Source organism: Oreochromis aureus, linkage group 10 (assembly GCF_013358895.1).
Source record: "Oreochromis aureus strain Israel breed Guangdong linkage group 10, ZZ_aureus, whole genome shotgun sequence".
Taxonomy (NCBI): Eukaryota; Metazoa; Chordata; class Actinopteri; order Cichliformes; family Cichlidae; genus Oreochromis; species Oreochromis aureus.
Window position 1 is genome coordinate 12,953,921 of NC_052951.1, and position 15,526 is coordinate 12,969,446.

Here is a 15,526-nt window from a genome sequence, read left to right on the forward strand (position 1 = left end):
CTTTTTTTGTTGTTTCTGTAAAAGTAACACAGCTGCTCATTCCACTCGGTGAGTAATAGTAGTATTTATTAGTAATAAAAAAATTAAATACTAAATGCAAACTGTGCAATTCAAGACACAAGTAACAACTGGTTTCCATTTGTATAACCATTAAAATAGGAATCTGAAAAGTAGCCTTTTAGCTAGACATTGTGCTAGTTTTTAAGCTCTAAAGTGTATAACCTCGTCTTTAAATTAAATAACGTACAGAGAGGATTTGGTTTGCGCGAACGCGACCTTTCGAGAAAACTACAGTTCAGACACTGTACTTTACAATAAGGCGTGCCGCTGTTTTGTTTAAAGCGCTATATGGCTCATAACACACTTTGTTGTTTAGAAGACGTCTGTTGCATCTCCGTTGCATCAGTGGTCCACGAACAGTGCGATTGGCTGCACTGGCTCAGACTGTCGTTCTGTGATTGGCTCAAAACGGCTACTTCTGAAATATGATTGGTCGGTGGTAGGCAAGGCAAAGCACCACCGTGTTGTCATCTTTTTTCTCTCTCCCTCTGTCTGCAGTGCAGGCTGTGCACATGTTTCATGTCAACAAACCGGGGGTGGAGGTCGGTGCTGCAGTTTTGAAAGCAGAGAACAGCGTTGACACTTTGTGATACAGTTTAAACAAACTCAGATACTGATGCCGATACAGCATTCAGCTTGTAATGATTGAATCTGGCCGATTATGTCGCGAAAACTAATGAACATGCAGCATATATCATTTATTACATAATTTAAATAAGAAATTACTTAGAATTACATAATTGCTAATCACCATTGTTGCTACATGTAATGTCTTTATTTTAATTTAGCTTGCAACTACTCTATTGTGATTATGTCTCATTTCACTTTTATTTTGTTGACTTGTTCATACAACCTGTCTACCCATAGCTTCCCAGGTGCAAAATTACACTAAGTCAGTGAATAATGGAAGATAAATTATTCATCCCTTGTGCCTGGCTGTCAGCCTAATACACTTTGCGAATCCTTATTTTTGTGACTAATTTGGTGAGACACAGCTGGTGGAACTAAATGAAGTTACTGGTAATGACTGTCAATGACATTTATGTGAGGAATAAAGCTTTGTTTTCCTCCTTTCAGCAAATCCCGAAGCTGAGCGAGTGTGCTGTTCTCCTGTTGCTATAGTAATAGCGGACACTGCCCCCTATTTTAGACTTGTTGTCTGGTTGCTGTTGCCATGGGATTTGCATCTCTCTCTTTCTCCCTTTCTCTCTCTCTCTCTCTCTCTCTCTCTCTCTCTCTCCCTACTGTTTTCCTTTTACCTCACCTTTGTTTTGGCACTCCTAACTGCCCAGCCATTCTCCATCCTATTTGCTGAGTTGCATTTCTTTTACTCTATCATATTGCCAAAACCAACTGGTTTCTTTCCAGCTTTGCTGAATTAATAAATTGATTAGGCACTAGGATTTAGCCTCTAATAGATTTGTCCACAGAGAAGCATGTCTGTGCATTGAGTGAACATCTGAAAGTCGGATCGATCGCACAGAATCACATTATCCAGGATGGCTCCAGGGGAAGTTGTTTTCACACCAAGTGAAACATGTTCTTTGAAAAAGACCAGATGAAATTGAACTTGAGTGAAATGTCCCAAGTCTAATATACGCTGTCCGTCTGTGTCGATCTGATGCCTTTAAAAGGATGGCCCTGTTACAGCGGCGCTATTCAGCAAAACGCCCACCATGTGGTTGTTACCATAGGAGTGGAGCTCTGAGAGATTTGTAGAAAGGCAGCCTGATGCAATCGAGATAAATGTGGTCGTAATGGAGACCAGATTGAGATACTAGTAGCTGGTGAAGTTGGCAGGTCTCCCGGGGAAATCGCTGACTGCTCTCTCTGTCTGTATTAATTGGTCCACTGAGGGATTCCTGTTTGCGCATCATGAGAGAAATTTAAGGTGCTCCTCATGACAGCATGGCTGGATTTCCCTGCAATCTCCACTATTAAGTACAGTTTCCTCTGTCACTATTTAGGAAGACATGTAAAATGTGTTATTTGCGCAGCAAAACACCTTCATGTCTCCCCCTCCTTCCTCTGGAAAATCTTAACAAGCTCAGTATCCATTTGCAAAAACAGAATAGATAAACTTTCCGATTTGTTAAAACAACACATGAAAACGAGCCAAAGTAAACAACTCTGGATCAAACTAGACTTCAGATACTCTTGAAATATTTATTGTCGGTTTTTCTATAGTGGGAGTTGGAAGTCCATCACTCGATACCCAAATTCATTGTCTGAATATTGTGGATGAGCAGAGAAGTCAGAAAAGTCAATGCTGCATGCCAAGTGCATGTATGGCACGTTAGTAAGGGTTACACCATCATTTCATCATCATCTCTCTCAGAATTTATTGTCCTCAACTTTTGCCCCTCTTTGAACATACAAAGAAAACATGGAATTCAGTTACGACTTGTGAATGGAAGCCTCTCAGAGGGGATTTGTGGACGTTTCTGTGTGTGTTCAGCCTGCTGATCACTTGAATTTGTTTTTCGGTTTGCCGTGAAAACATGTAATCAAGTCTCAGGAAAGTGACAAGCATAATATCATTTTTCATTCACGGATGTTTAAAGCAACTTCATTTGCATTCAGCTGTGACAGATAGGAGCCAGTCAGTCATAGGGTTCTGTTTATTTGCTATTCCTCAAGGGCTTCGTGGTATATTAGAGGTGTTTGATGTAAAGGACTACAGCATCTGCTGTGTCTTCCTGTGGGATCTCGCAGCTTTTAGTAGATCACTCATACCTAACTCAAACTTCTGAAAGCATGTTGAATGAAGCCGTGCGTGGCAACAGTGTAAGGTCTGTAAAAGAAAACAGAGCTACAATAACAGCAGGACAACAAAGAAAGTAAACAAATTGTTGCATATCACAGCTTTTTATTCATACTTATTGTCCGTGCGTCACTTGTGTTCTCCAGAATTTCAGCTCTTTAAGCAAATGGGTCCCAAGTGGTTCCTCTGTGTCATTTACAGCACTCAGGCTGTGTGATGCTGCGCTGCAGAAACATTTAAAACCCCTGAGGCTCAGCGTCTGTCACCTATGAGTTTTACACAGCCGATAACCATCCAGGCCATATGCTTCGTGCTCATGACAAAACTTAAACTGTTTTGCTCATCAGAGCTTAAGTTAACTCATGCTGAACTTTGAATTCTAATAGTTAACTTGGTGTGGCATGTTAAAATTAGTGTACGATGTTATCTTCCATTGTTTGACTGTACATTTCAGTCATAAGGTCTCTGCTTTCTGTAAAGTGACTTTATTTAACAGAAAATTTGCAAGCAAACAGTCCTTTACTGTGATGTGGACCATAAGACAAAGTGTTAAGTTAGAGCAACATAAAGACAAAAGAAATGCATACACTCACTGACCACTTTATTAGATGCACTTTGCTAGTCCTGGGTTGGAACCCCCATTTTTTTAAAATTCTTTGTGGCATAGATTCAACAAGGTGCTGCAAACATATTGACATGAAAGCATCACACAGTTTAGCAGTTTTAAGGCTGCACAACCATGCCCAAAGGCAATCTACTGAACTGAGATCTGGTGGCTGTGAAGGCCATTTGCATACAGTGAACTAATTTTCATGTCCAAGAAACCAGTTTGAGATTTTTCATGGTGTGTTTTCCCATTCGAAGCATCCATCAGAAGATGGGTATGCTGTGGTCCCAAAAGGATGGCCATGGTCAGCAGCAATACGCTAGTAAGCTGTCAAGTTTAAATCATGCTTACTTGGTACTAAGTTGTCCAAAGTGTGCCAAGAAAGCGTTTACCTCATTACACCACTAGAGGCAGCCTAAACTGTTGAAACAGGACATAATGGCTCCATGCTATCACACTGTTTACACCAAATTATGACCCTACCCTCTAAATGTGGCAGCAGAAATTACGACTCCTCAGATCAGGCAACACATTTCCAATCTGCTGTTGTCTGATTTTGTCAAACCAGTGCAAATTGTAGCTTCAGTTTTCTGACTGACACCTGGTGCGGTCTTCTGCTGCTGTAGCCCCTTTGCTTCAAGGTTTGGCATGTTCATTCAGAGATATTCTTCTGCATATCTCAGTTGTAACAAGTGGTTATTTGAGTTACTCTTGTCTTTCTAATAGCACGAAGCAGTCAGATTATGCTCCTCTGCCTTCTTGCTTCAACAAGCCAGTTTTACCCAGAGAACTGAGGCTCACTGGATGTTTTCTCTTTTTCAGATGATTCTCTGTAAACCCTAGAGATGGTTAGAGAGATGTTGGAAAATTCCAGTAAATCAGCAGTTTCTGAAATGCTCACACCAGCCCATCAGGCATCAATAATCATGCCACGTTCAAAGTCACCTAAATCACCTTTTTCCCCTCATTGTGATGGTCAGCTGGAACTTCAGCAGGTCGTCTTGGCCATGGTGACATGCCTGGCTGGTTAAATATGCGGGTTAACATTTAGTTGAGCAAATGAACCTTTAAAGAAAAACAAGTGACCAGCGAGTTTAATTCTGCATCTAAAAATCAGAGCAGCAGCATATTTAATTTATGTCGTGTTCCTGGTATGTGCTGATATTTTCCTGTTGATGAAGAGTGATGTAATAGCTTGCCTTTCTAAAAAGAATTTTTTTCATACCTGCAACAGCACTAAAGAGCCTGTTTTAAGGTAGTGAAAATACTACTAGAGGTGCAGAACATTTCAAATTAAATTGAATTATTCTTGAAACACCGGTACATTGTATCCAACTTAAACCTGTCAACTGACCTTAATACAGGAAGTCATGTTAGACAACGCACAGTTTTACTTATTCAGTTTTTCTTACTCTCTGCTTAATGGTCATTTTCATCAGTAATATTTCTAAATATTGTTAAAAGTGGTTAAGATGCTGACATTTGTTTGTATAATTTAACCCTAACTGTCACAACATGACCAGTTTTTATGGTTTCTTCATTCTGTTTTTACACTTTCTTCAGTTTTTTCTAATTTTTTTCTGCTTCTCTTCATACAATTCTTTCACGTCATTATATTTCTCTTCCTTCTTTTTTTTACCTCATGCATGTCTTTATTCCTTTATTGTACTTTGTCACATGTGGCTTGTAACTCCTGATTTTTCCTTAGCATTTCTTGAAGTGCATGCTTTTTATGTGTTTCCATCACTTCTCTTTATGCATTTCACCATTTCTCAGAACCTACACTGTATATCTGTCCATATTTTCTCCAGGTGTTCCTTCTCCTCCTCTGTTTCAGTGTTTTTGTCTTTTGCTTTGTTATAAAATACTCACGGTTCTGTATTTTTCCTCTCAGAGTCTTGGAGAATACTCTGCATTTCTCTCTGTGTTTCTTCCTGTTGTTCCCTCTCTTTCTTTTTTCTGCTTCAGTGTTACTTTGTAGTGCTTCATCAAACATTACTTGCAACCCTTCTTCTTTTTTTCCCCATGTCTTGGAGCTTACACTGCGGTACTCGGTGTATTTCCTCCTGTTGTTCCTTCTCTTTGTGCATTTCTGTATTCTTTGCAGTGCATTTTTTCAAGCTCCCTCTCTCACCCGCTCCCTTTTTACTGTCTGAGTGTGTCGATTCACTTTTCCCGTTGAGCTTGGCTGGCACACCTGCTTTCAATCAGGAGTTACCTGTGTGTAAAGACCCAGCTCTTCATCAACTCATCACCAGCTTGTTACAGCATTCAGTCCAATAGCTAGTCTAGCTCTAGGAAGTCTTCCTTGTTGACTATTTTCTCCATCTGCTTTGGATCCCCTCTGGTATTCTCATCTGCATTCCCTTGTTCAAGGGAATAAACAGTCTCTGTGAAAAGAAAACCTGTCTACAAGAAAACTCACTTGTGGATACTCGCCTACCTGCCCACTCAAACCTCTTATGTAATAAAACTAGTGAGGCTGGTACCTCTCTCAATGCCTGCTTATGTGTCCAAAAACTTTACCAGTTATGACAGTTATGATAAACTTAACCAAAATCTATGTGTCCGTTATGGTGGGAGAAGTATAATGTGTCTGTTAAATAGAGAAATTCTGATTGAAAGTTGTGGCCACTGTTTTAAAGGAGGGAATGTGGATGGGACTAGATGACCTTCAGCAAATATTTCCTTTAGGGCCTCTGTGGTGTCTCCCAAGTGTAGACACATGACTCATCAGACTAGGCAAGTTTGGGTTTTTTTAAACTTCTGTTGTCCAATTTTGATGAGCCTGTGTGAACTACAGCTTCACTTTCCAGTTCTTACACATAGCGTGGTCTTCTGCTGCTAAAACCCATCTGCCTAATGAGTGGTTATTTAAGATACCGTTGCCTTCCTTTCAGATTGAAGCAACCTGGCTGTTTTCCTCTGACATCACCTTTCTTCCTCATTCTGATGCTCACTTTAAACTTAAAGCTCTCATGACCATGTCTAAAAGTTTTAATGGATTTAGATGTTGCCGTGTGATTGGTTCATCAGATATGTGGGTTAGCAAGCAATTGAAAAGGGTTATCTATGGGTGTATATACAGTTTCTTTTATATCTCGGATTATCAAAAAATCAATGCACATGTAAAGTGTGATTTTATTTAGTTATCAGAATACAAAGAATTATTACCCCACAGTGGGGGTGCCATTGTGGTGTGTCTCTGTTTTTGTTGTTCTCATTAGGTCAACATTGGCGCTTTTCCCCTCTGGATATATTTTACACATTGTGTTGTGCGTGCTGTGAAGTCTGGAGAGAGAAAAAAACAACAACAATGTAATCGAATGCTTTGTATCTATTGTGTAGCCTGTTTTTGAATTAATGACTGTCGGTTTACAACCCCTTCAAAGAAAGCGAAGATGATTTGTTCAAAGCAGTAAACACTGTGAGTGCAACTTTCGCCAGTGTATCAGATGCATTTAGTGAAGGATGCTTTCATGTGTGATGTCTGAGCCTGCGTGTGTGCAGAGGGGGGAGCGTGTTCGGGGTTGGGCAGGAGATTTTTCGCTTTAATCTCCTAAATTAATCTGAACTCACATGTGGATATGAAAACTTATAAATTACAAATGCCTGCGCTGAAGTGTTGTGAAGGATGTGAGAGTGGAGATCGTTGACAGGAGATGCTAAAAAACCTTTCCCCTGAGCTGACAGATGTTTTCATTTCGTCAGATATTTTCGGTTGTCTTGAGACGAGGCTAATATCTCCTATTAATATTGACAAAATCGTGTAAGACCTTTGCTAATTCACAGCGTCGAAACTCTCATTTGTGTGATAAAGGCCTTGGGAAAAAGACCAGTGTGAGCGGGAGAGTGTGGGGAGATCACCCCCTGGTTCATTAATATTTCACCAACAATAAGGCTGGGTGTCACTCTTGCTCGTCACCACGGTAATGAGCGAGCGCTGCCCTCTTAAAGATCTGTTTATTATTCAGCTGGGCACAGCAGAGACTCAGAAGTACTGAATGGCACGATGTGTGAAAATCTCTCCCAAGGTCAGCCAAATGCAAATGATGTGAATGATATTAGTGAAGCGGCAGCAGTTATTAGTAGGAATCATTGGCTGCATTAAACTGAGGGTGCTCATTTCAGTCAACATCGCTGCACACAACATGTTTTTCCCTTCAGACCAAGAAATTAAGAATTAACATTTCAAGTGCTGAATCGAATCAGTACCTGTCAGCAGCAAGGTGTGTTTCCCTGATTACCTGCACATCTGCTGAATATCCCCCTGGTCCCTGGAGTCAGTTAATCATACCGCCCTGTCACAGGTTAATAGTAATCTGCACTTGCACCTTTACTGAGAAGATTTGAACACGAGAAGATCCGCTGCGTGGATGTGAGGAATTTTTACTCTTAAGCGCCCACTTTGTGGGAACTTCATGCACATGGTTTTATAGTACGGGATTTGAAATTTCTTAATATTGAATCATGCATGTAAAGTCGCATGTAATTCCCCTTCATGTTTTTTTTTCTTTTTTTCATTTTCATGTCTCCCACCTAGTGCAAAGTGAGCCATATAATTAATTACGCTGCCCCAGAAATACAAACACAAAAAATATGGCTTCAGTGTTTCTTTTGTACTTGATCAGTGTTAACGAGCCAATTTAACTCATTAAACCACCTGATTGTTCTCATGTAAATAGACCCGTTGTAACGTTTTAAAAATGATCACCTTTGTGAATGTAAGCAACAAATTGGGGCGTGCAGGTTTTATTCATAGAAAGCTGGTAATTAACTTGTGTGCAAGACACGCTAATTAAGGAAGAAGTGCTAACTGAATGCATCCAGTTTAGGCAATTTGTCAACAGCGTAGTGCTTTATGAGGCAAAAAGCAACAAAAGATACATCATATAGTTTTGTTTATTACACGTAGTTTTACAGTCCTGTTATATAATTTATGATTCTTATTAAAATCATATTATTACAATTTCACTTGACATAGGGTATTTATGTAAAATACAGACATATTAAAGCTGTGTTATTAGCCTAAATGGGAAGCTCCTGGAACAATACATAAAGTGGTATTAACACTTGTGTAACAAAAAACAAAAAAATCTGGCACAGCATTACAAGTATTTGGCACCAAATAATATGTGTCTCAATAATATATTTCAGAGTAGCTGCTTGTAAGTTGTTTTTACTGTATAGTTGTCGTTTTTTAATACTGAGAGGCTATTTTGTAATGTGAGAAAAGTTAACAAAGGGAAAAAGTACAAATGTATCAAAAAGGTTAGAGTGATAAAACTGCATGCATACATCGGCTTCAAAGGTGTAAACAGGTTGAGCTTATATAAAGTAAGAATAAAGTATCGTATTGTAAATATTAACAGTACATTTGGTACTCGAATGTGATTGATGTTGCTGAGAAGTCCCTCGTGAATCTACTGGCAGGCTACTCAAAGTATTTTTTTTCTTTTACTCACACAGCTAGGTGAAAGATAAATACAACTCTCATAATCACTGAAATCCACCCTTGTCATGAGTGAGCCCTCATCTGCTCAAAGGCATCTGGCCCAAGGTTATTCATCCCTTTAAAAGTCCATCCGTTACACGCTGTCAAGCTGTTTGATTCCAGTCCCGGCTGCGGCAGGGAGCAGCTCAGGTTGGCTCGCAGGTGTCTGGGTGCTCGCTCGGTTTCCGACATCAACCAGATCGCTCACCCAGTGGTCCCTCAGCTCATGAACTGCGTATAGCCCTCTGCACCCGTTACTATGACATCCATCCAGATCCTCATGGCCTCGGGGGACGGGGCCACCATATAGTAAAGCCGATCGTGAGTTTTCACACAGAAGGTCAAAGATGGAGTGGGACTCTGTGAAATCAAAGACGGAGGGGGATTTTATCGAGCAAAAAGTGAAAGCTGCACCTGTCGCTTTTTCCAGACGTTTTTCAGAACAACAAAAAATATAAAAGTGAGTTATAACTGTTAAACCAAACTCTGGCTGTAGTCTGTTTCAAACAAAAAGTAAACTAAAAGAAAAATAACCTGAGCATGTTGAACCTTTTGTGGGAGAAGTTGAAACTATGACAAAATAACAAAAATATTCCAGTCTTATCTGAACCTTTGGATTGCCCTGAAATTTTCAAAAGGCAGATATTTGTCACAGTTTAATTCTGCTCACAAAAAAATCAAAGCTATACAGAAATGTTGCTTTATACTAAAATTGCAGTCTCTTTTTTAAGGCAGTATTGCTTGTTAAAATAATGTAACATAATGTAAAGTAATGTATCTAATTTAAAATCTTTACTTAAAAATGATGGCTGCGATTTTAAAAAACACGCCGTATTTTGGAATTTAGCGCATCACACACAAATCCACCCAGTCCTTTCATGAATTTATACTTGATTATCATGCATGCAAAATATTATAGAGTAGTCAATGAAATTCTGAATTGTAAGTAATGGACAAAGGAGTGTTTACCTTAGTGGCGCTGCGTAGGTGATCGTAATAAACCTCTTCAATCGCCTGAAAGTAAATGAGCCCTTTCAGCTTGGTCTCATGCTTGTCTGAGAGAGAGAAAAGGAAAATAAATATATTAAAAGACATTACATTACATCTTGTACTGATGCAAGACCTCTGCCAGCCCAAGCGCCTTACGGCAGAATCAGCCAAGGATACATTGGTGATAATATGAATGGACTGATTGTGTTTATTCTCACCTGAAGACGAGGGCAGACATTCGGTGACAAAATACATTTCACATTTTAATATGTGGCCTATTTTTCATGTTTTAGCCATTCAATCCTAATATAGGAAAGACGAAATATAAATAAAATAAATAACTGCGGTGAGTACACTGTGAGTCCGAGCAGAAACGCGGATGGCTGAAGGATCAGGGAGCATAAAAGCTAAATGATATAGCAACTCATTCAAGCTAAGACTGAGCTGTAAAAAAAACCAAACAAACAAAAAACAACACTAGTGCGACTTTAAGACTGTCTTCACTCTAAAACTCAGAAATTAATCTGTTAGTAATTTATATTTAAGTTTAACATAGTTTCTGAAACTGAGAGTTTGTAGCTATTGCTGATTTTATAAAATTACATAAAACCATAATACACTATAAATACAAAAGTATGGAAAATTCACAGTGTAGATGTACATGTTGATTCCTTAGGTTTTATGTGCATGATTCTCCTTTTTGTTATTATGAAGTTTTTGTTACATTTTTCCATCTTTCTTTTTAACAATCACTTGACTTAATAGAACTTAATTCAAAGTCTCAAAGCGATTTATTAGTAAAAGCCAGATATTTTTTAAAGTGTGGGGTTTGTTTGTTGCATTGGATCACCGTACACAGAAATTATGCCCTTTTTCTCTTATCTTAGTCCTATAGCTTAAATCTAGATGGAGAAAGCAGGCAAAAATGAGGAAAAAGGTGTTTAATTTTTTTTCCCAGCAACACATAATCCATGAATAGGTATGAGCAGCGCCGTATCAGAGTAAAAGTTAATTAAAAGTGGGAGTCTATTTCAAGCTATGCCTGAAGTCTTTACCATCCTATTAATTTGACTTGTTTTCTTCAGTTGTACTTTCTGGATTGTCTCTGTGTTTTTCTTTTATTTTTCCCTCCTGGCGAGGTTAAGAATTTTTATAAATCTTAAAAGAAAAGTCTCTTTTGAATACTACATTTGATCCTTCTGTTCAACATTTCCCTTGAAGCAGGTCAGACCTTCTGTCCAGTCCTTTGGATTTGTGTTCTGTACCCACAGGATGGCTTTAAGCGTTTTAAAATCACTAAGTGAAACCTGCATATGAAGCTCATCAGACACAGTCGGCACGTTGATGGGTTTTTCTAGTTTGAGGCTAAACTATTCGCCGTTGAGTGTGAAGGAGTTCTTCAAATAAAATCTGCTAAAAGAGTTTCTGGATTCCAGTCTTGTTCAAATAAACAGTGGTCTATTTCATTCAGTCTCTTTCATGCAAACTGGAGTGCCCAACTGAGAACCAAACATCCACCAACAATTAAAAGCGGTCTTTTGAAATGCGTCCGGCACTTCTTCTTGCTTTTTCCTTTTCCATAAAGTCAAATCTGCTTAGTAATGAGATAAATGTTTTTGAAATGTGAGTTTCGTTTTATTAGTCACGAACAAGCCAGGAGCTAGCCTCCTCCCCAAGAAAAACACATCCAGAGAAAGTATTGCATCTTATTTCATCACCGTCATCACCATCATCTTCGTCAGGAGTGAGGGGGTGAAAAGGCTAGGCAAGTGAGTGGGGAGAGCGAGAGGAGCAAAGAGAACGGGGGTAATGAAAACACACTCGGGTTCTATTTTGAACTTGATTGTAAAATAATGGCTCAAAAACGCTTGTGAATTATTCAGAAAACTAACTGTTCTCAATTCGAATTCAGAGGGCAGTCTGATAGACGCCAATTACAAACTGGCTTCAGTTTTAACGCACAGGACCGAGGCAAAGAACTCCACCTAGGAGCGGGTTTAATTAGCATTCGCTTGCAGGTGAATCAACACAGAAGTGTTTGGGACACTTTTACACTCATGTGTGCTTCTCAGAGGAGCCTCTGCACTGCTGTGGGGTGAACTGGATAAATCAGGTCAGGGTCTGGTGTACAGTAAGGAACCTTTCTACCAAATAAGGAACAGAGGGGTAGTTTGATCACTTAATGCTGAAAGTTTTTTCCGTGAATGAGGCTAGAGGCTAACTTGACACAATGTGATCCTTCTGCAGACATAAAGTCATCCTGTTAGTCCTTCATACTGTGAAGTTTTGTTGGTGATGAAAGCACTGAGTAGTGTTTAACAGGGCTCAGAGGGAGCAAGAAGAAAGGGTGGATGAAAGTTTTTCACTTTAGTTGCTCTTGAAGTGCTATATGAAGATACTGAAGTGGACTTTGAAAGACAAAGTGCAATTTGATTGGACAGATCCTACAAGCAGGCTGTGTCTGCAATTTTAAAAGAAGCTGAAAAACTGGAGTCAACTGGAGTTTTTTAAAAAACAAAGTGATGAATAGTGGTGCTGTGATACACTCAGGAGTGACTCCATGCTGTTTTCAAACCTCTAAAACATCTTTTAAAACATCCTGCCAGTTGCAAAAAGAAGCTTAAAAAACTCATGAATAAACATGTTAATTGTAACACCGCATATCAGTGAGAACTACCTCACGTGTCTCTGTTCCTGTTTTCCATTTATATGGACAGCAAGACAACTGGAAGACATAGTGAGTGAACAAAAAATCTACCATCGCATGACCAGAAATCATCTTTAAGGGGAGGAATTTAATCAGAAAGTATAAAGCTTAAGAGGGCACGCAGTGACTGGACCGTATCATTGTACCATTATGATGCCAGTACAGCCATTATATTTTTTTTATGGTTTCATTAGTTTGATGCCATACTGAAAGCTGTGTTTTCTATCTCTGTAAGTCAGTTTTTTATGTGATGCAATGTCTTGGTGTGTTGTCTTTTGTGAGCAGCAGGTGTAACCAGTCGCTTTTTATTTCTGCTCTAACGAAGAGCTTGTAAGTTTTAAAATAGTCTTTAACTATACCTCCCCTTTGTGCACTTTTTTCAGTGTTTTCTTTTCTCTGAGCAGTTTCTTATCTTTAAAAGTACCTTGAGGGCGCCTGCGTTCACTGCGTGTGTGAAACTGAGCGAGCGCACTTGAAGAAAAGCTTCATTATAAATTGGATAGCTGAATTCACGCTTAATAGGGCACTAGATCGCAGGGCAGATGAGCTTCAGAAGTCCATTTTGCCAACTCTGAGCTGGAAATACCGGTGTACTTTAATACTAGAATATACTGCAACACAAAGAGATATTAGTTTTCAAACATTTCTGTGATTTTTAAAATCATATCTGGAGAGTGATGATGGTTTCGTCTGACTCTTTATCTTGAATACATGTGCTCTGTTCGCAGACCTCTCTTGCAAACGACTTAAATAACCGAGGCTCGGCTTTCTCGTGATGTTATTCAATAATTAAATAAAATAAAATTAACCATTGTTTGAGGGAAAACCTCTCCTCGTTCAGTCCTCACCCACGTAATAACAGAAGTTCCTCTTGAGACGGTCAAAAACGAACCAGCGTTTCTTCCAAGATTTGATTTTGCCGCCCATCTTCACCAAGTGGCCTTTGCACATTTTCTCAGTGAGGATGACAAAGGGGCAGGTGTCTATGTTGTGGCCGCATGACTCCACATGGGCACGCAGGTCAAACTCCTCCTTGCGGTTCGGCAGGTAGCGCGTCATTGGACGGGCCTGTAAAGAAAACCCAGACACTGCGTCAGTGCTGCTTGGTAAAATTCTGGAAATAATCAGCATAATTGCTTTCTGTGACCCAAGACTTCATGAGATAACTGGAAGATTTTCTTTTAAAGCTGTGAGGAAACAAGATCCTGCTTAATTTGCTTACTAATCAAATATTAAGAGTGAGGCTATGCTACATTTTTGTTGTTCCTGAATTCAGATCAAACTAAACAACATTGTGAATTAAACCTGCAGCTTATGTGATTTTTATAACCACAATCCGAAAACAATACATTGATACTAACTACTATTATCATTAAAGGTCTTTTGCAAGCGAACTTGTTTAATTCCAAGTGAAGGTTTGTGTGTGTAAATTTGTGATATTGGGTTTTATAAATAAATCAAACTTAAATGTGTTCAGACACATAGTTGGCTCTTTGCACATCCAGAAGACTCAAGGCAACATTAGCATTCATTCGGCACCATGATCGTCCGCTGGCAAATCCACTACTTCTTTTTTAGCCGTCTACCAACTGCTAAAAGAAATATCTGGCTGCTAAATCGCCCACTGGATGGATACTACCATTGTCTGTCAGTAACATTTAGCCCTGAGGAAGTAGTGTACAGTATCAGAGCTTTTGTTTTAGCTGAAACAGCTGTTTCATGCATGTAAATATGCTGCTGATAAGCAGGCCGGGTGATAACTGTTTGTAGTTTGGCTTTTAATCTGTTTTTCTTTTAAAAATAGTCATTACAGGAGCTCTAATTGTGACGCTAGATCAAAGCCTGCGGCTCACAACAGGCTGATCTTGATGTGTTTCTTATCGAGTCTGCTGTGACGGACGCTGATAAACACTGATAATCAACCGGGATTAAAGCTTGAATTATGTGTATATCTTTCTCACACCACCTCCAATAATAACTTTCCCTCTGTTCTTCCTCTCTCTCTCTCTCCACCCTCCCCTCCATTGTTTCCCCCGTCTCTCCCTTCCTTGACAATCTTTGATCTTCATATATACCCAGCCTCTCTTTAGTGTCTCGTCTCTCATCCTCTCCCCCAAGTCTCCTAACCCCTCCTCTCCTCCCCTCTCGTCTCCTCTCCTCTCTCTTCTTCCCGCCGCCCGTCTCCTCCTTCTGTTCCACTGACCTGGGAGAACTGCTTCTCTCTCATCTTCACCTCCTCCTCCACCAGCCTCTGCCTGTGGGCCGTCTCGTCCTGAAGCCTCCTCTCGGCCTCCTCTCGCCTCCTCCGCTCCTCCTCTAACATCTGCCGCCGAGCCTGCACCTCCCTCTCCTGGGAGCGTCGGGGCAGGAGAAAGAGACGCAGATGGAGAGAAGACAAGAAAAAATAATGGGGAAAAGGGAGACGGGGAGAATATGTTAATGGTAGGCAAATATTGCAATACAAAGAAAATGACTGTCAGAAGATGCTCGTGAGAATTCAAGTCCCAATCCAGGGTTTTGTAAAATATATCCCTTAAGTCTGTGTATGGAAAAGTAAGCTTTGCTGATGTAAAATGATCCTTTGCAGCTTTCAGAAACTTACATATGGGTCTACTTTGTTTCCACATGAGGAAATAATACAAAGGTAAACACAATAATTACAACTTCATTTCACCACATCTGAAGTTCACCGATGACTTTGATCACTTTGTACAGGCAGGTTTTTATCTGCTGAGCGAGAGCCACACGAGAGGTTTTGCAATAACTCAAAGTTGGGATGTGTTGTCACTCGGTGGAACTGGAATATTTGGCGATTGCAGTCATTTATTTATTTTACAAAATCTGTGAGCCAGTGATATCATAAGAACTGTACTTTTTTTTTTTTAAACAATTTTAATTTAGTGC

At 39.6% G+C, this 15,526-nt stretch overlaps 1 protein-coding gene and 1 long non-coding RNA gene across 7 annotated transcripts in view; one reads left to right on the forward strand and one right to left on the reverse strand.

Annotated features, from left to right (window-relative positions):
- Positions 1-15,526, forward strand: part of LOC120442213 — a 23,444-nt gene continuing 7,918 nt past the window's right edge. The window contains exon 1 of the long non-coding RNA XR_005614575.1: positions 1-48. This is a non-coding gene — a long non-coding RNA (uncharacterized LOC120442213). The remainder of the gene's footprint in view (positions 49-15,526) is intronic.
- The window catches only part of phldb1a (pleckstrin homology-like domain, family B, member 1a), a 27,951-nt gene continuing 20,740 nt past the window's right edge, over positions 8,316-15,526 (reverse strand). For all 6 annotated transcript variants that reach the window (XM_039618140.1, XM_039618141.1, XM_039618142.1 and 3 more), the window contains 4 exons: positions 14,826-14,972; positions 13,471-13,690; positions 9,895-9,980; positions 8,316-9,285 (listed from right to left, as the gene is read on the reverse strand). In XM_039618140.1, the coding sequence (XP_039474074.1) occupies positions 9,145-9,285; positions 9,895-9,980; positions 13,471-13,690; positions 14,826-14,972 (594 nt within the window). In that variant the 3' untranslated portion in view covers positions 8,316-9,144. The remainder of the gene's footprint in view (positions 9,286-9,894; positions 9,981-13,470; positions 13,691-14,825; positions 14,973-15,526) is intronic.